Raw genomic sequence first — 25289 nt, forward strand, 5'->3', positions numbered from 1 at the left:
TGCAGTTCTTGGCAGTGAGGCTTGCAGTCGGGACACTTTACGTGAGATTGACAGGCAGAATCGTATCAGCTCAGCTCCGCTCCCGCAGGAGTTCACCAATCTGTTGGTGAGCAGTTTTGAAAAGCTCCTTTTTATTGTCTCGTCGCCTCTACTTTTACCAGATATGAAATTGTTCATTATAAAACACCCAATCATCCTTACAGCAATCGCATCACTGATGTCTGCAGTGATGCGTTGTGAGCCGCGCAGGAGAGAAGTCATTAATATCCGTGTTTATAGATTTCCCTGAAGATGATTCTATGACTGCAGTGGAAGATTAGTTTTGCTGGGAAAGACACTGAATGAGCTGACCAGATCAAGGGAAAGACATTAAAATGTTACACTCTTTAGTTTTCTCTGCTTCCCTCAGACATTAGCTGTTGTGGTCTGTTGCTCTTTAGCAAATATGTTTGGGTCCAAGAGCTTCTTGAGACAGTTAGAAACACAATGTGCTTTTTGAGGCAGGGGCAATTATTTATTACGTGTTTGTACAGCTCCTAGCACTTCTAGTTGCTGTGTGAATTGATTGCTAATGGTTGGGCAATAGTATTTATTACTGGCAGCTGGTAATAGCAGTCTGTGTTTATGCTCTGTAGGGGAATTTGGTATGTGCGCACAGCCATGGGATGTTAAAGGTTTTGTACCTCTTAGAGGCACCACAAGGCCTGTACAGAGCATCTAGCCTTCTGCCATTTTAAGTGCTCCCTTATTTCATTGCAGAAATATTTGTTTATTCCTTCCCTTGTTACCCTCCCAAACCTTTCAGATCTTTTCCATCTGGGCTCTTGTGTTTATAAACTCATCTGTGTTTGGAGCCTGTAGGCAGCAACCACTTTGAAGCCTACTTTTGTAACACAGACCAAATAGTTGCCAGAAAGTGCCATGGGCTCTTGTTCTCCTCTGCCGCCTCCTGACGGCATTGCAGGTCTGTCTGAGATTGCCTCCCTTCTACTCGTTGGATGCCCAGCCCTGCGCTCGCCGCTGTAAGTCAGCATCACCCTGCTAAGGTGGCCACAAAACTTCCCTGATGTACACAGCCTGGGGATCTGGCACGGCACAGTTGCTATTGAAATATTTTCATTTGTCTTGGTTTGTTTCTCTTGAAACAAGGCAGCTCTACCTCCTGTGTTGCAAGACCCACACAGCTGAGGCCTATCACTTTTTTTTTCTGATGTGGAAAAGATGAGCTGGTCAGCCTTGAGCGGGGCTGAAGTTTGGTCTCATAAAATCTGTCTGTCACCTTTTAGCTGTTCTCCTCTCTGCTTCCTTTTTGTAACAGAGATAATGGGAGTGTTTCCTGCTAACTCCTGTCTCTCTGTGATAAATTGCTGTGGTCTGTATTGGAAAGCATTGTCTGGCTGCTCTTAGCACTGCGATAAAGAAAACTCTGTGGATCGGCTGCATTGTGTTTGGTTTCCTTTCAGCCAGGGCCCGTCTGGACGCCAAGGACCTGATCTTCCTTCTGTGCCAGGCCTCAGCTTGCATTTGTGTGGGAAGCAGGGATTTTTGTTTGTTTGTTTAAAGCCACCTCTACACTTTCAACATGGAGCTGTTGAAGGTCGGTGTGATCCGTAAATCTCTACAGAGGGGTCTGCAGGTGCCCCTTGTTCACCATATCCTCCTTTGCATTTTCTGCCCTTCCTTCTGGCGATGCTGGAGCTGGTGTAGGCATCCTTGGTTGGTGTTGTGGTGCGTGGTTAATGCTTCCCTTAGCCTCCCCAGCTGGGAACCCCTAGCTCTCCAGGCAGGGGTGCTTTCGACACGCCTTGTATTTCCAGTTGTCAGTGTTTGTAGCAAGGAGGGTTTGCAGCCAAGCAGGCTGTTTTATTTCAGTTTGGGGTTTTTTTGCTGATCTTTCCATTCAGTGATAAAAAAAAAGCCAGTGTCAGTATAGGTTAGCTTTGAAGTGATGAGAAAAGTAGTTTTTCTGAATTCTGCAGCTTTCAGATTTGTTTTTTGTCAAGAGCTGTGTTGTCAGGTTTGCAGCCCACGAGATTGGGAGCCAGGTCCTACCTTGGCTTACACTGGCATCAGCAAGGAGGAATCTCACTGCCACCGTCACTACTATTTCAGAATAAAAGCAATATGAGGGAAAGGTGACTCAGGTCTTCAGTATCAGGTGTTTCTAGCTAATTACCATGTAAATGTATTAGATGCTCTTTAAAAGGAAGCTTGTAATCACTACAAAGCACATTTAGGTCACTTGGGGACCTTCCTTTTTCATTGAAATTAATTCAGAGGCAAAATGCACGGTCTATCATAACTGCTTTCGTGCTGGGATTCTCCAGGGATTTAGCTTATAGCTGATAACTCACACACATATTTTCTGTCTGGCTTCTGCCCGGTATGCATGCAGCTGCAATCTGGTAATGGGACAGTTGTACGAGTACCAGAATAGAATCATAGAATGGTTGGAGTTGGAAGGGACCTTCAAAGGTCATCTAGTCCAACCCCGCTGCAAGAAACAGGGACATCTCCAACCAGATCAGGTTGCTCAGAGCCTCATCCAGCCTGGCCTTGAACGTTTCCAGGGATGGGGCATCCACCACCTCTCTGGGCAACCTGTTCCAGTGTTCCACCACCCTCATTGTAAAAAATGTTTTCCTAATATCCAATCTAAATCTACCTCCCTCTATTTTAAAACCATTACCCCTCGTCCTATCACAACAGGCCCTAATGAACAGCCTCTCCCCATCTTTCTTGGAGGCCCCCTTGAGGTACTGGAAGACCTCTATAAGGTCTCCCCAAAGCCTGCTCTTCTCCAGGCTGAACAGCCCCAACTCTCTCAGCCTGTCCTCATAGGAAAGGTGCTCCAGCCCTCTTATCATCTTCGTGGCCCTCCTCTGGACCTTCTCCAACTAGTCCATGTCCTTCTTATGTTGGGGGCTCTAGAACTGGACACAGTACTCCAGGTGGGGTCTCACCAGGGCAGAGTAGAGGGGGAGAATCACCTCCCTTGACCTGCTGGCCACATTCCTCTTGATGCAGCCCAGGATGCGGTTGGCCTTCTGCGCCACAAGAGCACACTGCCAGCTCATGTTGAGCTTCTCGTCCACCAGCACTCCCAAGTCCTTCTCCTTAGGGCTGCTCTCGATCCATTCTCTGCCCAGGCTGTATTTGTGCCTGGGATTGCCAGGACCCGGGTGCAGGACCTTGCACTTGACCTGGTTGAACGTCATGAAGTTGGCACGGGCCCACCTCTCCAGCCTGTCAAGGTCCCTCTGGATGGCATCCCTCCCTTCCAGCGTGTCGACGGCACCACACAACTTGGTGTCACCGGCGAACTTGCTGAGGGTGCACTCTATCCCACTGTCCATGTCACCGACAAAGATGTTGAACAGGGCCGGGCCCAACACAGACCCCTGAGGGACGCCACTCGTGACCGGTCTCCACATGGACATCGAGCCGTTGACCACCACTCTCTGAGTTTGTCCATCCAGCCAACTCCTTATCCACCGAGTGATCCGTCCATCAAACCCATGCCTCTAGTTTAGAGAGAAGGATGTCGTGCGGGACAGTGTCAAGAGCTTTGCACAAGTCCAGGTAGATGATATCTGTTGCTCGTCCCTTGTCCACGGATGCTGTCACCCCGTCATAGAAGGCCACCAAATTGGTCAGGCACGATCTGCCCTTGGTGAAGCCATGTTGGCTATCACCAACCACCTCCTTGCTCTCCATGGGCCTTAGGGTGGTTTCCAGGAGAATCTGCTCCATGACCTTGCCAGGCACAGAGGTGAGGCTGACCGGCCTGTAGTTGTCCGGGTCCTCCTTGTTCCCCTTTTTAAAAATTGGGGTTATGTTCCCTCTCTTCCAGTCATCGGGGACCTCACCAGACCGCCACGACTTCTCAAATACAATGGCCAGTGGCTTGGCAACTTCATCCGCCAGTTCCCTCAGGACCCGTGGATGGATCTCATCAGGTCACATGGACTTGTGCACCTTCAGGTTCCTCAGATGTTCCCGAACCTTCTCTTTGAGTACAGTGGGCGGTTCTTCATCCTCGGAGTCCCTGCTTGTGCCTTCCACAGTTTGGGTGGTGAGACAAGAGCCCTTATTGGTGAAGACTGAGGCAAAAAAGTCATTGAGAACCTCAGCCTTCTCCATGTCCTGGGTAATCAGGACACCGGTTTCCTTCCGGAGGTGACCTACATTTTCCTTGAACTTTCTTTTGTCCCCTACATACCTATAGAAGCTTTTCTTGTTGCTTTTTATATCCCTGGCCAGATTCAATTCTGTCAGGTCTTTAGCCTTCCTCACCCGTTTCCTGGCCACTCGCACAGCCTCTTTGTAGTCCTCTCAGGCTATCTGTCTCCGCTTCCACCCTGAATAGTCACCAGCAAAAATACTGCGATAGTATAATTTGAAGAGGTAGGAGGAGATCAGCAAAGACAAATGCACAGTTAAATTTGTGTGACGTGGGTGTGTTCATTCACCTGTGTGCCTAAAGCTCCCTCCGGCTGAATCAAAGGAAAGCACCTGTGCAAGGAGTTCATCCTGTCTGCTTGTTTTTCACTATATAAGTCATGGATAAACTGGGAGAGAAGAAAGGACTGAGGTAGGCATGGAAAGATTTTTGGCTTGAGAGCTGAGTCTGAGGGTGGGTTTCGTTGTGCATCAGCCTGCTCCCGGTTTGAGTCCTTTGGGCTCATTTAGCACAGCATAAATTCCACCCTAAATGCTCTTTGCGGGTTGTCTAGTTTCCTTCCTCCCACAGAGATTTTTAATTAAAAATCTAGGACCAGAATAACTCCAGTGCCATCTTTTGTCTATTGTTGAAGGAAGAGCTTGATGCTCTCATCTCTGAGAAACAGTGAAGTTTATGCAAAAATACACAGTATATTAATTTCCTGTAGTATTTCAGGGAGAGCAGCTGTGTCAGAGGAAGTATAGGTGGATGCTAAATTTAAACCACTGTACAGCAGATCTTGGCATACTACAGTGCCCAAAAGTCTGAAAAGCTAAACAGGAGCATATAAGGATCTTTTCAAAAATAGATGCACTTCCTTAAAATGTATTTGGTCTTGTTTATTCAGCCCTCCTGGTGAAGGCCCCTGAGGTTTACGGAGCCCCTTTGAATCTGACAGGAGAAACAACAAAGTAGAGGAGCGGAAAATTCAGCATGATCGGAGCACCATGCCATGGGATGTGGTCATTTCTCCATCACTTAGCTGTTCTTCAGAAGCAGATGAGCCAGGTCAACTAGAATTTAGTGGGACTGGGGTCAGAGACATTGGGTGGAAGTATAGTTTGTGCTTATACAGGGTGTCAAGATAGATGTATACTTCTAATCTAAATTCTTGGCACTTAGAATTGTCTGTTTCATTCTTCGTGAGTGTGTGTTTCATAGAGTGGATGCTCATGACATAAATAATCCGGAACTGATTCTGGGAGATCTTTGTGAAATGGAACAGCACTTGTTTTCTCTCTTGTATGTTGGTTTGTAAACTTCCTTTCCTGCCATGACCTCTCTCTTACATCCATGTTGAAGTTCCCTTCTGAGCCTGGGTCTGAAAATGGCTCAACAGGACTAGAGATGTAAGTCTGATTTTGTTTTACTTTGTTACAAGGGGGCAATATTTCACTAACAAGGGAATAATGTCAGGAGGACACTGAAGTGTGAAAGCAGGTCTTTAAATTAGCTTGGTATTTCCTAGTAGTGGTGTGGTGGGAGTGTAGCCTCAAGGCACAATCTTTTCTAGATTTAATTATATAAAGGCAGAGGTGGATATCATAGAAAGCCATCAGTGAGGCTTGCAGTAGTCTGGGGTTTTTTAAAATGTCGTTAAAGCTTGAAGTAGGATCCTTCCATTAAAAGGGAATATGATCTCATTATGTGTTTTAGATAGTGATATGAGGGATGCTCTTTAGTATGTTCTTTTTAAAGGAAAATATCAAGGCAAGAATTGACATCAAAGATGTGGTCTGCTTGCAAATGACGTAACTGCACGCCTGTCCAAAGCAATGTCTTGTCGTGGCTTTAAATCTCTAAGAGCTTTAGCTAGAGCAACTAAGTGAATTTCTCATTTATGTTTCTGCGTGCCTGATGCCATATTTCCCTCACCACCCTGGGCCTGTTCCAAATCCTGTCACCCCCTGCAAAGGGCCATGCTCATCGGAGCCATCTTGCAGGCAGTGGGGACCGCAGGCACCATGCGGGGCCAGGCTCCCTCTTCCCAGGACTGGTCATGGTGACTCCAACAGGGTAACTCTTACTGCGGTTTCAGGTCTCTAACCGAGAGGTACCACTAGAAAAACTGAGTTATTGAAAAGCTGTTCTTTTAGGTAGTCAGCTACAGTTTAAGTGGATTGTATGGGAGGTCATCAGAGGGTATTACTAACAATTAGCATGCATAAAAACTTCAGGTCACGGAGGGCTGTAGGATATCCGTTCCTCAAGTAGTGTGTGTACTGAGTTGTGGATAATTACTGGAAAGCTCAATGTGTCAAAGGTGGACATGGTTTATGATTATGCAACTCATTAATACTGTTCATGAGACTCAGAGACTTGTTCCCTGAAATGCTCAGGCTTGGAGGCATTGTGTTCACAGAGTGTCTCAAACAAAACATGTCACTGGTGGATCAGCTATCAATATTAATAACAAATAATAACAAATCTGCTTTTCAGGTGGACATTTTTGAGTCATATTCCAGTCTTCTTTAGACATTGAAATTCATAACTGTGTGTGTGTTTTTTTAACTAGCACAAAGTTTTTAACACAGTTTTTTAGTGCCTAACCTCATATCGTGTCTCTGTGCCTGAACCTTGCACACGTGGAAGCTGAACAGAGTGTTGCCTTTTGACTCAGGCACGCGCTGTCAAACCGCTGCAGGCTGGCCGGGAGCTGTGCCCACACTTCCAGCGCAAGGGTTGCCTGTATTGCAGGTGAGGTACGATGGTGGCTTATATCTGCTTGAACGAGCTTGGTCAGTAGCAGACACCAGCATAGATTTCAGAATGATCTGGCCATGTGGTTGTTGCCTGATTTTTCAGATACGATTTCTAGCCTGCCTTGCATGCCTTACTGCTGAGGCCACACTGTTAGCCCTACGCCAGCTGACTAGCTCAAAGGTGATTTATGTTCCTGTGCGTGAGTTGCTCTTATACCTTAATTTTGATGTAAATGGATCTCCAACAGCCTCTTGAGTTTACTGCTGAAAAGCAGCTGTGATAGCCACGTGAATCCTTGTGTCATCTATAGGAAACTTTAATTTAAAGAAGTATGTAAATACTGCTAGATAAAAAGAAATTTAGAGGCACAAATCTGGTTCCTGAGTTTGTTTCAGAGTGGATTCTTACTGGAATTTCTTGGCTAGTGTGCTACAAAAACTGCATCGACATGGAGCTGTTGAAGGTCGGTGTGATCCGTAAATCTCTACAGAGGGGTCTGCAGGTGCCCCTTGTTCACCATATCCTCCTTTGCGCTCCCTGCCCTTCTGGCGATGCTGGAGCTGGTGTAGGCATCCTTGGTTGGTGTTGTGGTGCGTGGTTAATGCTTTCCTTAGCCTCCCCAGCTGGGAACCCCTACCAGAATAGAATCATAGAATGGTTGGAGTTGGAAGGGACCTTCAAAGGTCATCTAGTCCAACCCCGCTGCAAGAAACAGGGACATCTCCAACCAGATCAGGTTGCTCAGAGCCTCATCCAGCCTGGCCTTGAACGTTTCCAGGGATGGGGCATCTACCACCTCTCTGGGCAACCTGTTCCAGTGTTCCACCACCCTCATTGTAAAAATTTTTTTCCTAATATCCAATCTAAATCTACCTCCCTCTATTTTAAAACCATTACCCCTCGTCCTATCACAGCAGGCCCTAATGAACAGCCTCTCCTCATCTTTCTTGGAGGCCCCCTTGAGGTACTGGAAGACCTCTATAAGGTCTCCCCAAAGCCTGCTCTTCTCCAGGCTGAACAGCCCCAACTCTCTCAGCCTGTCCTCATAGGAAAGGTGCTCCAGCCCTCTTATCATCTTCGTGGCCCTCCTCTGGACCTTCTCCAACTAGTCCATGTCCTTCTTATGTTGGGGGCTCTAGAACTGGACACAGTACTCCAGGTGGGGTCTCACCAGGGCAGAGTAGAGGGGGAGAATCACCTCCCTTGACCTGCTGGCCACGTTCCTCTTGATGCAGCCCAGGATGCGGTTGGCCTTCTGCTCCACAAGAGCACACTGCCAGCTCATGTTGAGCTTCTCGTCCACCAGCACTCCCAAGTCCTTCTCCTTAGGGCTGCTCTCGATCCATTCTCTGCCCAGGCTGTATTTGTGCCTGGGATTGCCAGGACCCAGGTGCAGGACCTTGCACTTGACCTGGTTGAACGTCATGAAGTTGGCACGGGCCCACCTCTCCAGCCTGTCAAGGTCCCTCTGGATGGCATCCCTCCCTTCCAGCATGTCGACAGCACCACACAACTTGGTGTCACCAGCGAACTTGCTGAGGGTGCACTCTATCCCACTGTCCATGTCACCGACAAAGATGTTGAACAGGGCCGGGCCCAACACAGACCCCTGAGGGACGCCACTTGTGACTGGTCTCCACTTGGACATCGAGCCGTTGACCACCACTCTCTGAGTTTGTCCATCCAGCCAACTCCTTATCCACCGAGTGGTCCGTCCATCAAACCCATGCCTCTCTAGTTTAGAGAGAAGGATGTCGTGCGGGACAGTGTCAAGAGCTTTGCACAAGTCCAGGTAGATGATATCTGTTGCTCGTCCCTTGTCCACGGATGCTGTCACCCCGTCATAGAAGGCCACCAAATTGGTCAGGCACGATCTGCCCTTGGTGAAGCCATGTTGGCTGTCACCAACCACCTCCTTGCTCTCCATGTGCCTTAGGGTGGTTTCCAGGAGAATCTGCTCCATGACCTTGCCAGGCACAGAGGTGAGGCTGACCGGCCTGTTGTTGTCCGGGTCCTCCTTGTTCCTGTTTTTAAAAACAGGGATTATGTTCCCTCTCTTCCAGTCATTGGGGACCTCACCAGACCGCCACGACTTCTCAAATACAATGGCCAGTGGCTTGGCAACTTCATCCGCCAGTTCCCTCAGGACCCGTGGATAGATCTCATCAAGTCCCATGGACTTGTGCACCTTCAGGTTCCTCAGATGTTCCCAAACCTTCTCTTTGAGTACAGTAGGCGGTTCTTCATCCTCGCAGTCCCTGCTTGTGCCTTCCACAGTTTGGGTGGTGAGACAAGAGCCCTTATCGGTGAAGACTGAGGCAAAAAAGTCATTGAGAACCTCAGCCTTCTCCATGTCCCGGGTAACCAGGATTCTTACTGGAATTTCTTGGCTAGTTTGCTACAAAAACTGCATCAGGAGATCAACTGTGATCTGTGATGGCACGTTTCTTCCTACACGTTGCACGTGTGATTGGTTGTACATTATGTTTTGGTGGGAAGTCTTTGCTAATCTGCATTTTTACTTTATTTTCCAGCTTGAAAGAGTGACAACTAGAGATATCAGTAACAAATAATGGTAAACTTTAAGTAAAGATTTGCTAAGGTGGATAAGCATTCAGGTGCTTGATGTATGCCTGACAGCTGTGATTTACCTGTTGGTCATCCATGGTTGAATTTATTAGAACACGGATTAAAGGGCTGAAGGGGCCTCAAAGAAAGCACGTTACCTTGCTGTGCAGATTGGTGCTTCAAAAAAATAGCTTTTTATGAGCTTTATTCAGTAGAGATGCCTTCAGAAATTGAGGCTTAAACGAGATGTAAAGTATGTTTCTGAAAACAAAGTGAGGGAGTAAGACAAAGGTCTGCAGGAAAGGTGCTCGTTTGTGTCTTTCCCTGAGTGCTGGGGACTTTCTCATCCTTCCGGTAGTACGAGCAAAACCTCTGATTCTGCACACACCTCCTGTTACCAGGGTAATAATTAATGTTGATGTACTGGTTGTAATTACAGCAAGTGAGGTATGATCTGTGCAGTTAGCAAGGGGAAAGACCAGTGAAATTGCTAAATCAGGAGAAGCCCCTCAGTGCTAGTGGGAAATCTAATATGCGTTGTTAAATTAATAGCCTTCTGCATAACAATCAATTTACAGTTTAAAGGGCAGAGGAGGTGGATGTAAAAATCATTAAGCGTTCATTTCAGTGACCCACTTGATATTCTTGGGCGGAAGAAATCTCTACCATAATGTTTACAGAGTAAATTGCAAATATTTTAAGACAAAAAAAAAAACCACATGAGGATTGTGTATTTAATACTTACTGCTGCCCATTTCTGAGCAGTAAGGTTGCAGTGATCCCTTTCCCAAACACAACATGGCTTTAACGATGGGCTGATGTTTGCTCACAGGAGATGTTTATCCAGACCCAAGGTGATTCTGAAGATGAGGTTTTCCTACATGTTAAATAAAAGTGTTTTGCCCTTCGTGATCCTACCTTCAGATTTCTTAGTCCCGAGTTAAACAGAGATCCCCAAAACGAATTATGTGGGATGTTTTTTTCTCAGTGTAGGCACTCAGTGCCTGGTTTTGCCTGTAGTTCTGTTTGTGGGCTTTGTACGTAATGCTCACGCTAGAGGGAGATTAGTTGTGAGAAGATTATGTGTGTAAGTGCTGCTGGGGTGCCTAAAGCTGCAAATGTTATGGTGTACACAAAGGAAACATTAATCAAGACATCTTATAGAGAATTAAAGGAGGAAATAGTTATTTTTCCTCCTGATTACTACATAATTTTCACCGCCCAGTGCAGGAAAAGGCAGGCAGAGAAGCAGAAGGTGATAGGAAGAGGTTGTTTTTCTCTTCTTGGAGAAAGCAAGAGCAGATTGCTGGGGGACTCTGCAGGGCTTGTGAGCTTCAAGTTGTGTCGTGGGGATGAACTAGCCACACTCCTGAGCTTGCCAAAGGGGCTAACAGAAATCCTTCCTGTTGCATATAATCTTAATAAAGCTGTCTGTAGCTTTAGCTTTCCGTAACTTGGTTCCTTTGTTGCAAGTGGATGACTTTTCTAGCCTGGACTGACTGTCAAGCTGAGCGATATGGCATGCAGGAAAGGACATGGCAGTTCTTAAAACTGGAGTGCTCCTGCAGTACCAGCATTTCAGTGTGTTCATCTGGAGCATATGAAGGACTGAAACTGTGGGGCTCCATCAAGCTCCTGGGGCTGCTTTGGGATCCAGTAGAGCAGTACATGGTCTAGGAGGAACACACCAGGAACGACCACTGGTGAGGAAAGGTCCCCTTGCCAGCATCAGAGACAAATAGCTGACCCAATAATTCTGGGGAATAGCTGACACTTAACGGGGAAGCTTCACTGCTTTAGGTTCCAGCTAACAGCATGACAGCCCAAAACATTGTCAGCTGTAATATGTGTGTTTTGCCATATCCTTAACCAAAACCAAAACATAGATGTCCTGATTTCAGCAAGGATGGAGTTAATTTTCCTCTCAGTAGCCAATGTGTTTTGGATTTCCTATGTGAAGGATGTTGATAAACACACTGATGTTATGAGTTGTTGCTAAAGAGACCAAGGACACTGTCCAGCTTTCCAGGTCTCGCTAATGTGCAGGAAATTGGGAGGGATACAGCCAGAACAGTTGACCTGAACTGGCCGAAGAGAGTGTTCCATGCCATAAACATCACACTCCATGTGTAAGTGAGGGTTGCCCAGGGAGGAGCATCACGCTTGCTCTTTCTCTCTCCCTTTCACTCCTTTGCTTGCTGCTCAGTTTGGTTTCATTTCCGCGATTGCTGCTCAGGGCAGGCTGTATCGGTCATGGGGATATCAAGTGCTGAGAAATTGTGCAGTATTCATTTTGTGTATTTTAATATTCTTATGTTCTGTTATTATTGTAATTTTCCTTTGCTATTCTAGTAAAATGTCTTCATCTCAACCCACGAGTTTTCCTTTCTTCCCAGTTTTCTGCCCCGTCCTGCTAGGGAGGGGGAGGGTGAGCGAGAAACTGTGTGGTTACTCAGGCTAAACCATAACAGTCCTTTTGGAAAATCTGACGACATTCATCTTACCGTTTTATTCCTAAAAATTCTATCTCTTGTGGAGGTCCTTTGACTTTGCTTCAGTTTTTGCAAAACTGGCTTTCAGAAGGATTTGGATTATTTTCTCTCCCTTTTCAAAAACTTCTGCTGTGTTGCCCCATACAATGATGTAATCAACGTATTGCAGGTGTTCTGGAGCTCCACCTTTTTCCAGTGCAGTCTGGATCAGTTCATGGCCAATAGTGGGGCTGTGTTTCCACTCCTGGGGCAGTTGATTTCAGGTGTACTGGACGCCCCTCGAAGTGAAAGCAAACTGTGGCCTGCATCCTGCTGCCAAAGGGATGGAGAAGAACGCATTGGTGATATGAATGGTGGCATACCACTGGGCTGCCTTTGACTCCAGTTCATATTGAAGTTGTAGCATGTCTGGCATGGCAGCACTCAGCGATGGCGTAACTTCATTCGGGCCACGATAATCCACTGTTAGTCTCCGCTCTCCAGTAAATTTTCGCACAGGCCATATGGGACTGTTGAAGCATGAGCAAGTCTTGCTGGTCACTCCTTGGTTTTCCAGTTGACAAATTAGCTTATGGATCAGGATCAGGGAGTCTCGATTGGTGCAATATTGCCGCTGGTGCACCATGGTAGTAGTGATAGGTACTTGTTGTTCTTTGACCCTCAGCATCCCCACAATGGAAGGGTTCTCTGAGAGACCAGGCGAAGTAGACAGGTGTTTAATTTCCTCTGTCTCCACAGCAACTATACCAAAAGCCCACCAGTACCCTTTCGGGTCTTTGAAATACCCGCTCCTGAGATAATCTATGCCAAGAATGCACAAAGCATCTGGGCCAGTCACTATGGGGTGCTTTTACCACTCATTCCCAGTCAGACTCACTTTGGCCTCCAGTAGAGTTAGCTGTTGGGATGCTCCTATCAGTCCAGAAATACAAATGGGTTCTGTCCCTTTATAGTTTGATGGTATTAGGGTACACTGTGCACCGATGTCTCCTAGAGCCTTACACTTTTGTGGGTCTGATGTGCGAGGCCATTGAATCCATGCAGTCCAGTAAACTCGGTTGTCCCGCTCCTCCACCTGACTGGAGGCAAGGTCCCCCTAGTCTGGTTTATAATATTTTCTAGTCACTTTTTGTAAATATGGATCAGAAGTCCCTTCCATAGGATCAGAGGTGACATCAGCCCTTCTACACTGTCTGGGGAGCTGCCTACTGGAGACTGGAGCAGCAGTTTTTCTGGGAGAACCTCTGTTAGCTATTGTTTTTCCTCACGACTCACCTACCTGTGTTCTAGGGCCAAGGTAGGTTTTCCATCCCACTTCCTCATGTCCTCTCCTTGGTCACGCAAGGTTACCACAGTGTACATCACCGCACGTACCATCTCCCTTGAGCAGGGAGAGGTCTTCTTCTAATAGCTGAGATATTGGTCCCTGCAGTTTCTGAAACTCCTGGGATAGTTTTTCAAACAGTTTTTTGAACAGGCTTTCAGAGTTTTCAGTCAGTCTTTCCACAGCTGAGACACAGGCCCGTATTGGGGAAGTGAGATAGTCTGTGTATTGTCGGAGTTGGTTAGCCACTGCACCTACCGGTGGTGCCTTGTTGTCTTTCCTGAGTTGGCATACAGTGAAGGTGCAGACTGTACAAACTTCCCGCCACGTGGGTCAGCAACATTCAATTTCATCTGGATCTACGGATTTCTGCAGGTCGTCCAAGTTGTGATAAATCAGCTCCCGAACAGCTAATTCCCTCAGAAACTGGATACCTCTCTCCATGGTGGTCCACTTGCTTGGGTGGCATACGATATCTTCCTTGAAGAAATACCTGTCCCTCATGCCTGACAGGAGTCGCCTCCAGAGGCTGCAGGCTCCCGGCTCTCTTCCAGTCACCCTGTCAATGGCTGCTTCCCTAGACAGGGATCCCAGCTGCCTGACTTCCCTACCCTCTAATTCGAGGCTACTGGCCCCGCTGTCCCAGCATCAGAGCAGCCAGGTGACAAGTTGCACGCCTTGATTACAGCTGAAATCTTTTCACATATCTCGGAGCTCACTCAGCGATAGGGATCAGGTGACTCCCTCTGCTTCTGCCTCTTCATGTTTTTGTGATGTCCCTGATTCCTTATCATCTTTCACTATGTGAACTGATTTTTTGGTGTATTTCTTCTGTACAGGGGCAACTAATATGGGGGGTTGGTTTGGTGCGGGTTGGTTTTTTGGTTTGTCTGTGATGCTGCTTGCTGGGGTTGGAGTAGCCACAGTGTCTGTCATGGGGGTTGAAGCACTTCTTCACTTCACTTCACACACTTCACTTCTACCTAAGAAGAGGTAGAGAAGAAAATTGCCTGCACAGGCACTTTTCACTTTATCAGGGTTTTTTTAGCTGTTAGTAGGGGATTGCTTGTCCGATTGCCTATCTTATAAATAGGTATTTTAGGAATAGCTTCCAGAGACTGATTTACCAGATTTACTTTCTGATCTGATTGTAGTTTTTCATCTGTTGTAAATCACCAGTGCACCACTGAATGAATAATTTACCCTTGTTCAGGAGCTGAGCTGCGGTTCTTCCTTGTAAATACTTAGGACTGTAATTGCCAGAAATGTTTCTGCTAACAATTTGCCTTCTCTTTTCACTCATGAGATTTTTACCTCCTCAGGGTTAATTGAATCAGGAAATGTCAGTATCTTGAGATTTAATTTTTCTTATTGATGCGGATTCTGGAGTGAATGACTACTTTGAATATAAAATATGGTTTAATTTGATTTCTGGGAAATATTTAGTGACCAGAAAAAGAAAAGGTTGATTGAAACAAGCCTTGAATAAATTAAGAGCACCCCCTAACTAACACAGCCTTCTTGACTATATGAAACCTCTTAATTAACTATTTATAAAAATGTGTATCTTTCCAATCTATTTTAGAATACTGGAAATGAGAGTAAGCAAACCACCATACCCACCAGTTTGCAAAGGCAGGGGCAGCATAATGTCTGCACAGTTTTTAGATGTATGATAATTACATATAAGGAACTTAGAAAATTTGAAGATGGAGCCAGGAAAATTCCATCCCCAAAAGCCTCAGGCCCAGTGCTGAGAGCTGCCAGTATCTTCCCAGCAAGCACAAAAGGCTCAAAATGCAGAACGTGAAAGGCACCTCTGCACCAACACTGATCATCTGTAAGTGTATTGGTCCCTGCCTTCACCCAAAATGGGTTCTGTGCCGGAAGAGGAGAGCGCTGGCTGTTCCCATTTGCTTTAGCAGCAGCCACAAGGCTTGCTGATAAAATAGCTTTTATTGTTGCCCCGTTGCTCTTTCGTTGGCTGTTCCTGAAGCCGCCTGGGAGCGAAAGTCCCATTAGGCAATTGCACCCTGTTAGGTTCACTACTTCCATTGTCCTGTGTTTCAGGAGGGTTTGATGCAGACTTGTCATCTGTTATGTTTTTCATTTTTAAAAGATGAAGTGGTCTCAAACACAGCGTTAGTGAAAAGTTTATTTCTTGCTGCTGAATGATTTATTCCTGTTTAAGCTACGGCAAACAGCCCACATTTAATAGCCCATTACTGCTTAGAGAGCTGTCAACGCAAAAGGGGCAATCCTGAAAAATACTGTATTTAGTGGCTCTGTCAATACTTTCTGTATTACCTTTCCTTCATTTTTATGATCAAGGGCACAGAATAGAAGGCCAGAAATTACCTGAACTGCAAACTTCAGGGTGCTTTAATCTACCAAGACTAACAACCAGATAAATTCATGCAAGAGCTAGAGTCAAGATTTCTCGCAATGAGGTTAGCTTCGTAGGAGAGCTTGTGGATTCTGCATCAGCTGATGTCTTCAAATCAAGACATGGTGTCTTTTTGAGACAATTCTCCATCTCATCTGCCAGATTTGGAGGGAACGCTGAAACAGTGGGTGGAATTTGTTGGCTTGCGTTATGTTGGTGGTTTGATAACATAATGGCAATTTTTGGCCTTCTGCAATTCTGGCCCAATTTTGATTTTTACGTTTTCTCTATTCCCCAAGCCCCCACAGAACTGATTGCCGTGAAGCGTCTGCCATATCCTGAAGCAACCTCCAAAATACCAATTTAGAAGTAGATTCAGGTTTCGGAACAATAGTGTTGTCCTCAAATCAGCCATGCAAAATTTGAGGCTCAAGAGCGCTCATGTCTAGAAGTGTATGTTCTATGGCTGCTTATTTCTTATCAGATACTTCATCACCAGTGAATTTGTGTGTGCTTTCTAGATAATCATGCATTAATAGTATAAAAGTAGATTTAGTACAAGGCTGTATTCTTGGAACGCCTCACACCCTCCTGTCTCGTACAGGTGATTCTGGGCAGAGGCTGGATTGTTTGTCTAAGGAGCCCTGTTGTGAAAAACACTAAACACACCTCCCACCTTCCTGTTACATCCCCGTGGAAAATTGCCCATGGCATCTACTGTTCAGCATCCCCTACAGCTCTCAGGAGCTTTGTGTAATTTGAAGCCGGCTTGGGCAGGCATACCCCTATGGACAGATGTAACAAGCAGCTCTCTGAGTAAGAGAGCTACCGAAGCCTCATTTTCTTCTGGATTTGTGGCTTATGTTGGATTTGCTGATGTTTGGTAATAGGTAGATTCATAGTAGTGCCCTTCTTTCCGAGGACAATGATAGAGTTTCCCTTCTTTCTTTAGTCATTGATTTCTGCGTAACTTTTAAGAAGCTAATATTTTAAGGTTTTTCAATGCCTGTCGGAGATAGGGAGGATAAAACAGGATAGATACAGATGCAGACACACAAAGAGATATGTTTTGGAAACCAAGCCAAATATTTCAGGTGTATTATAGAATCTTAATAGTGTGAACTACATTTTCTTCCACCAAGGAAAAAAGTGTCTGAAGTATAAAAAAAACCCCCAAAATAATAAAAAAAAAAGAGTCATTTTCTGTGATTTTGTGCTGCACTTTGCACTGCATAACAAGGTAAAATCTCGTAGGCTAAGTCTGTCTGTTTCAGCCTTTCTCTGAAAAAAATGTCATGGTAATCTAAGATGGTGCAATCTCAGGGAATGAGCTGCAGGCCAACAATTCTTCTCTTTTACCCAAAATAAAGGAAAAGTAAGTTGAACTGCATGCACGCCATAAAGCGCACTGAACGAGAGGCTCTGCTGCTGTCAGCTTCTAGTTGGAGTGAAGCCCATGAAAATGTGGATGGCATAAGAGTCTGTCTGGATGAGGGGCAAACATAGGAAGGATCTGTGCCCATGAGCTGGAGTAATGCGATGTTAGATGATCTCTGAAAAACAGGCCAGGATGTTGATGTAATGGTGTGCTGCATGGTTGCATGTGTGCGGCTGACAGACACGACACATTGCAGCTGCTGCTTCTCAGGGAGTCTTGGTCGCTGGAGGTCTTCTACCAAGAAGGACCCAGTTAAGAGGAACTCACATTGATCTTTGTGGTCAGAAAGAGATGAAGTGCTACCACAAGTTTGTATTAAGATATTTAAGAGAAGAGCCAGACCAACTTAGGGACTTGAGAAAAGTCTTTTCCTTTTTTATTGCCCAGTGGCTGTTCCCAGTTGAACAAGGCATACAGATGTCTTGCTGTCAAGCCCATGGCTTAAATAAGTGTGGGAGTGAAAGAGCATCAGCACAACAATTCTGTCAATTATCCTGTGGTTGAATAGTGTGAAATAATAGGCGATGGAAATGTTAGAGCATTGGTCTCTCTGCATAGCAAATACAGCAGCAGTTGGAATAAATTATGTTCTGGTATGTCCAACCCGGTACAAAGCCTGCTCTTGCTCTGGTGTCTGGAGAGGTTTTGCCACTGATATCAGTGTGAGCTGGCTGGAATTCTCCACTGAAGTGGCTTGTAGTATTGCTGAGACAAAATGATGCTGAATGCAGCCTTGTTGGTATCCTGTCAAGAAGAGTCTCCACCACGAGAGCAGGGCGTAAGAGCTGGATAGACGGATGGTTTATGTGTGTAACTTGTTCCCCAGCTTGCTTTGCACTGGATGGACCTGGGATTTCTGAGCACCTCCCTGCACAGTTGGCTTGGCCTCACAGGATCACTGCTTTTTTGGGGGGAGAGTATCCCACAGATCTGCTTTTGCTCCAAGCCACTTATGAGCAGTTACAGAGGTGGAGAGTTGAGACAGCCTTTCTGGGAATAAGGGCAGAAAATAGATCAGTGTTAGCATTCCAAACCCATCTATTTAGACCTGGATTATTTTTAAATATTTTCCTTTCAGACACATGACTAGCTGCATTTTCCTCCTCTCTCTCTTTTCTTTTTTTTTTAAGCTAGTTTTAATTTTGCAACTTTTCCCCACCAGGCTGTATGCAATTGAGTATCTATGCAAAAAAAAGGGCTGTTTAAATGGGTAAATGCTAGGTAGCTAAGTTACCTGCTGCTTCAGAGATGCTGTTGGCCGCAATGAGAACCTTGGGACTTTTTGAGCCTGGACGTATGTTTGCAGGGTGGTTTTGCTGGGCAGCTGAATCAACAGGAGCTAGGGGTAGCAGTGAGTGGAAAGCACTGCAGCTGCCTCATTTCACCCGGCTGCCATCACACATCGTCAGCCTGAAGCACAGCCTCGCGTGAGGCACTGTGTGAAGGGCTGGTCTGCAGCAGCCCCGTCCAGCGCACAGTGTCCTGGCGCTCAGATGCAAAGCCTTTCGCCGAGAGTTGTGTGAAGTGGTTATAGTGAAATGCTGCTGCTGAATCTGTAGTGGCTTACAGCCACTTCACAGGGGGGAACATGATCATTCATGGGGCTTTTAGGGAACATTGTGTCATCAGCACTGCACAGACCTTAATTCATCCTCTGTGGACTTCACAGGCCCAGCAGGAGACATGCACCCCCTCAAATTGCAGCTGTGTGGCCTGAGAGAGGCCCATTTTCAGGTTAGCCCCAGCTGCTAGCTGCTAGCCCCAGCTGCTAGCCGCTAGCCCCTTTTTGGATCTTACAGACCCTTGCATCTGATGGCTCGGCCGTCCCAGCTTGGTGAGTTGGGTTCAGAAAGACCTGCTGCTCAAAGTGGTTTTGGTAACCCGTGCTCGTTGTTGGAGTCCAGACTGGTTTAGATCAAATTAAGCTCTTGTGCACGGAGGCCATTTCTTGCAAGAAAGAAGGAGCAGATTCTCTCTCACCTTGTACATCACAGCTAGTGTATAAATTTGATGCAGCCTGCTGTGTGAATAAATTAAAAACAAATTACAAAACCTGAAAAATTGAGACTGCCTTCTACAGGGATTAGCAGGGCAGGTGGAGGGACAGAGCTCAGATAAAACATAGGAGGGGAATTTCTCACACCGGACGGGTTCATGGCATCCCCTTGTGCAGTTTCTTAGCTGTGAAGGCTGAGCTCCAAGAGACCACTGAGGGTTCCCCATTAAGTTGGGGCGTTTGGGCCAGTGCAAGCACCAGATTGCTACTGGGAGCAGGAAGGGCAGGGTAGGATGTTCTAGCCCTTAATCAGCCCATTTTCCACTTAGTGCCACACGGGTCACCTTATGTGCATGCTGGTCCTGCCCTCCCAAACTGCCGTGCAGCTCTGGGCAACTTTTTCCCCTTTGCTTTCCCGGTAGCCTAAAAGCAATGGGAAAACTTGGAGGCTCTTTTCAGGAAAAAGTGTGCTATCCTAAAGGTTTTTTCTTACTACAGTAACTGTCCCCCGGAGAGGCAGCAGGCCCAGTGGTCCGTAATGCCCTCCCAAAGGCTGAGTTAATGCTTCTTACTGCTAGCAAGAGTAGCAAGAGCCCTGCCTCTGGCTGCACATGGGAAGCTTGTAACTCAGGAAGGAGACAGTCATAATATCTGTTTGTAACGGGTAAGAAAGAACTGCTTGTTGGATGCCTATAAAAGAAACCTTTAATTCCAGCCAGGATAGTCTAATGCATTAGCCAAGTGGTGGGAAAGAGCACGATACCACTGGCCTCTTCTGTGGGGGTGCAAGGAGGCTTTTGGGGAGACAAATGCTGTTCTTTACCCTCACAGAGCAGCAAGGTTTATCTTATTGATCAAACTGCAAGGCCGATATAAATAACTTTTTAATGAAAACTGAAATTATTTATATGTGCTGTAATTGGAAATAAGGGCAGGAGTGACACAGGCATTGTCTGCACTTGCTGCTCTCTGCAGCCAGTGCAGCTGGGCTGCTCTTCCTCCATGTGGCTCAGATGAAATGTTGATTTTTGTGTAGCTGCTGTAACTCTGCTGACATCAATGGAATTACATTTGTGAAAGAGACTCCAAAACCTTAAAAAAAGAAGGTTAATTTTAGCCATTGTGCCCTGGATAGACCCAGTAAGTAGCTATTATCCTAGCTAGTTCCTTGTAGGTAGAAGGGTGTTCTGCTGCCTGGATTCACCAAGGAGCAGTGTCCTGCTTCCCTGCAGTTTGCAAATACTGAGAGTCAGCAAATCAGTAATTGTAGCTTCCGACTAATATAACTTTCTTTTTTTTTTTTTCTGCATAGCCTTCTGGCACTCTATAAAAAGGCCTGGCACACTACATAGGCGGCTTTGAAGCAGCAGAGTCATCTGGGTGTGAAACTTTGATTTCCTGTGTCTTGAAATGAACTGTTATTTCTATCTTTCCTTTTCAGAAAACCCCCACAGCTCATGCCATGAAGGAGGAGAACTTTCTTCGTCGCAGGTTCTCCCTCTGTCCAGCCTCGTCCACCCCTCAGAAGGTCGATCCTCGCAAGCCAACGCGCAATTTGTTCTTTGGGGCTGACAATGACATCTACCCACTCAGCCCAGGTTGGTTCCTGGTGTGTCAGTGCAGAAAGTAGCATGTCTCAGGCGCTTGACTGCAAGTAGATATTTTAGCACGCTGCCAGGAAACAAAAAGAAACAACTTAATGTGGAGAGGGGGAAGCTGTTTCAACACAGGTGTTACTGGATCTCAGACAGTGCTGCTTTCATGATGCTAGTGCTTTCATTGCCATGGCATTAAGTGGGAAGAGGGCATCAGAGTTGGGGTTTGTAACTGTTTGAACACTGCACGGCCTCACATTTCAAAAATGACTGATGTTTTTGGGCACTTCCACTTTGAGGCACTTGATGGATTTCACCCTAAGCATTGGACTCATTTAAGATTTACTGGCCCCATTTGCAGACATTTAATGGCAGGTTTCTCTGTTCAGATTTAGAGCCCGGGATAAGTATTACAAGAGCAGACTTTCTGTGGTTAATGTTCTGTAAATATCTACAAGCACTACAACTACCAGGAATCTTGACACGTTGCAGTAAATGGCAGACTGGTCGTTCTCTTTACATCTTTTTTGCTTTGAATTTCCTAGCACCCTTTTTGAAGGAAATAGAGGTCATTTCACTGTTTCAGAATTTGTTGCTCACAATAAACATTCAAGTATTTCCTTGATTGCAGACTGCAAACAATGCTTCCATTCCAGTCTGTAAACAAGTATTTCAGGGAACAGTCACAAGTTTGTCGAGCTGTCATTTGCAGCTGCCATGTCGGTGCTAAATAATCAAACCGCACAGCACCTTTGTGAGCTCTCAAAACACTGATACCTAGAGAAAGAGCACAGCATCTGTCAAAAAGTTTCGGTGTTCGTATAGATGTAACACCCGACAGACTCTCTGGGCTTTGCAGATGTAGCGCAAAAGCAGGTCCGGGTTTTCTGAGCTAATTGTCTTTAAGTGCAAAGGTTTCAAGGGCCTCTGATTTTACAGGTATTTCTATTTGTAGGCGTCTCCTTCAAGGCAATGGGGAGCCTATTTTCAGCAGTGCTGGCTAATCCTGGCTGTCACTGAGGTTGCTGGAAGCTTCAACAACTTTTGATAATCGAATTGAAAACAACTTAAAATGGGACATCTAAAATGTCATACATTTCAAACCTGTAGGGACTTTTGAACTGCTAGCTGCCCATGAGTACAGTCCATACAAATGTGTGGTAGGCAAATAGCTGTTTCACTTCTGCTGTCTTTGGGAGCTGAAGGACTGATTTTTCAGGCTGTAGTCACTTCCCCTTGCTTCAGGGAGATGGAGAGCCGTAGCTTATGTTCTTAGCACCATTTTCAGTGCTAAAAAAGTTACTGTCTTCCTCACAGAGGTATTTCAGTGCCATAGTCCTTCAGAAACCAGGGAAAGTTGAGGGTTTCAGATTGGAGGAGGTAGCTGGAAGAGTTTCTCTCTTCCTCAGCTTCCCCCATCACCTTATTCCTCCTTGATCCGTGCTGGCAGCTGGACCAAGCAGCCTTTGCTGGGCTCAGCAGAACAAGCACCTTGAGCCACGCTGGAGCTTTTGTTCTGCTACACAGTTCTCCCAAGTAACCTCCAGCACTGGCATCAGCAAGGGCAGTAGCCCTCTGTAATGCAAAGGAAGAGCATAGGCCAATGGATTTGTAAAGGAAAGAATATCCCTTTTTTAAAAAAAAAGAAGTTACTGCTTCAGGCAGGGGATTTCTTGAAGAGAGTCTGGGGTTTTGTCTATCCTTACTTTTTTTTTACTCTGTTCATTGCTTTCCTGGTCCCCACAGAGCTGCCTTGTCTCTTTGTTTTCCTCACATTTCCCGTAAGAAGTAACTCATTCTTCACCTTCAGTTGCCATTTCCCATGGTGGGCTGTCCTTTCACGCCTTTGCTACTGCTTCTGCCTCATTTTCCTCTGAGCCTCGTGTGCTTCCCCCCACCTTCTCCAGTCCCTCTGAAGGCTGCTGCTATCACCACAGGTGACAGCAGACCTGTATAAGCCACAGGTCTACATCCGTAAGCTACATCCAATATTTCTCTGTCCCCCATTTTTCTCTGTTCTTTAACATGAACTTCCAGTTCTTGAGGCTTCTCCAGTGGTCCATGTTTTGCTGTCTGACCCCAGCAGATTTTCTTTACGAGGGCACCGGGCTGATCGTGTTGGGTGGGTGCTGTGGGCAGCAAAGCCCAGTGATTTCCTGTCAGGAATTTGGTGGGTTGTGAGGTGGCTGGAGCTGCAGATCTCACAGCACCAGTGCCTAGGATTAGCCCTCCAGCAACAAAGATGTGCAAGTAAATAATTCAGTGAGAAGGGAGTGACAGACTTTACACCTCAAGCAAGCTACACTATGAAGATCCAATTCAGCGAGAGGATTTTTTTTTTTAAAGGAAATGTGTGAGAAATGCAGAGGGCACTATCTGAAGTAACACTTCGGACTTTTTGACTCTTGCTTGTATACAAAAATGCTAATGATTCTGGTAACTAAAAGAAATTTGAGGAAGAGATTTTCTTTTTATAGGAAGTTCACAAACTAGAGAGACATGAATTCATGATCCTTGCCCATATCTGTCTTTCACTTAGCAATAAGGAGAGAGAATGTTTCTCTATTTTCTCTTTCAGAGGGTAGGAAATTTATCGGAGGAGTAGCTAAAAGAACTTTTAGAGAATCTCTCTTTTTGACTAGGCTGTGAGATCACGCAGTGTATTTAAAGAAAAATTTAGATTATTTTATCTGCATCCTAAAAGATGCACTTTAATGAATATAGGAATTTTACTGTGATAGATACATGGAACTAAATTTCAGTCTGGTGTACACATTGGGCCCCGTGGCTGATATTTACAGCAGTAACGAGTTTTGTTCATGATAGTTTTGCCACACATCAGAGCCTGTATTTCCTCTTTTAAGTTATCCAGATACTTTATCAGAAAGCCTAAAAAAAGAATAGTTCATTCTGCATGGAGCTAATCATGAATCCCTCAATAACCCAGGAATTTTGCTTCCTGTTGTCATTGATCAGTCATGCTTGCTTCTCTCTTTATAAAAGAGAAAGGCAAATGTGCCTGCAGGATTGATGCCCATCAGAAAACCAAAAAAAAAAAGCATAGTTACTGTTCTGGAAAGGAACTAAATATTTATTTTTCCTGTGCATGACAGTAATGGGATAAAAGAAGGTATCAGTAATTCTGCTCTGTAACCACAAGACTGGAGTGTTGGCAGTTTTCTTCACGATGAGGTGAAGGCTGTTTCCATAAGCACCGTTAATTCCCTTCCCAAAATCTTTTTCGTTATTTGGTGCAAAACTTTTGGGCTACTTTGTGGAGGACCCTTCTTTGCATACCCTGCTAACAGCCAGCACTTTAAGTCAGGAGAGATTCAGCTCTGTTTCTATTGTGGGCGTTATGTTTTCTTGCTCTGGAAGATAAGAACTTCAGTTTCTATAACCAGTTAATATTTAGCTTCTTTTATGTTTTGATGTGGTTTCCTATTTATTTTCTTGAGGCACCTATGTCTGTTGTGCTCTTGGTAGGACTCTCACTTTTGGGCTTTCTGTGCACTTAACAATGTGTGTGGGTTTTTGAGAAGCTTGCACATCCTTTCAATGAAGATTGCTTTCCAAACAAGCTCTGGCTTTCTCCTTCTGTAAGGCTGTAGCAAATCTGCTTGAGACCGACAGCAAAGATAGCTCTCCTCTGAAAAGCAGCCTTTCCCTCACAAGTGCCAATAGGCTTAAGGAGTTTGGTGTAAGAAACAAGTATATGCTGCTCCATAAACATGTCTTATGAATCCTTGTTAATGATGTGGTAAAAGTGAGCCATTGCATGCTCCCGTTTTTCATCATACTGTGTGAGCAGGATGGTCCAGAACCTCAGGAACAGCAGAAACCTCATTGTTCAGGTGCAAACTCTTTCAACTGTATTACTGAGAGAAGGCAGAAATCTCTCATGTTCAGGCTTTTTTTTTTTTTTGTATGGATACCAGCTTGGAATTAAGCTTTCTTTAAGAAATGAGGCATAATAAAGAAAGGATATGAATTCTGTTATGCTAATAGACAATTCCCTTGGAGCAGGCAGCAGCTGATTCCCATTAACTTTACTTGAACTTTTAGACCGTATGTTACTTTCCCATACATGCACAGAAAAAACTCTTCATGGGAAGCAAGTGCAGCAGCTACATGGCTTTGTGCATTTATCCCAACCTCCTCTGTCTTTGTTGGGGACAGTGGGGGCTATAGAGAGGAAAGCGCCATCAGAGAAAGAAAATGTACGGAGATAGAGCATGCACAGCCGTGCTTATGGCCGTCCCACTTGTCACTGTAGCACAAAGGGACTGTCAGATATCCAGCCACTTGGGAATTTCTCCTGCCTGCAGACATTAGGTTTCTGAGTGTGTTATCTGGGGCTCAGCCTTTCAAGGGGAGGAGTGACAGTTAAGAAACTAGGCTAACATATAGGTTCCCTGTTGTTGCACCACCTTCCCCTGTGACTGCGTAGGTCGTTCCTCTGCTTCAGTTCCCCATGTGAGCCATGCACATGCTGTCTCTCTTCTCCCAGGCTTGGAAGTGTTTGCCTCCTGCGTCAGTATGGCTGCGTGCGCGTGACACAG

The 25289-nt window shown here is 45.6% G+C and overlaps 1 protein-coding gene across 6 annotated transcripts in view; it reads left to right on the forward strand.

Moving 5' to 3' along the window:
- Positions 1-25289, forward strand: part of OSBPL5 (oxysterol binding protein like 5) — a 193791-nt gene that overhangs the window by 100379 nt on the left and 68123 nt on the right. For 5 of the 6 annotated variants that reach the window (XM_086748051.1, XM_086748053.1, XM_086748052.1 and 2 more), the window contains exon 2: positions 20574-20730. In XM_086748051.1, the coding sequence (XP_086604177.1) occupies positions 20574-20730 (157 nt within the window). Of the gene's footprint in view, positions 1-20251; positions 20273-20573; positions 20731-25289 lie in introns of those variants that run through there. The other variant, XM_086748056.1, reaches the window with a different exon arrangement.

Source organism: Chlamydotis macqueenii, chromosome 5, assembly GCF_036417535.1.
Source record: "Chlamydotis macqueenii isolate bChlMac1 chromosome 5, bChlMac1.mat, whole genome shotgun sequence".
In the NCBI taxonomy this organism is placed as follows: domain Eukaryota; kingdom Metazoa; phylum Chordata; class Aves; order Otidiformes; family Otididae; genus Chlamydotis; species Chlamydotis macqueenii.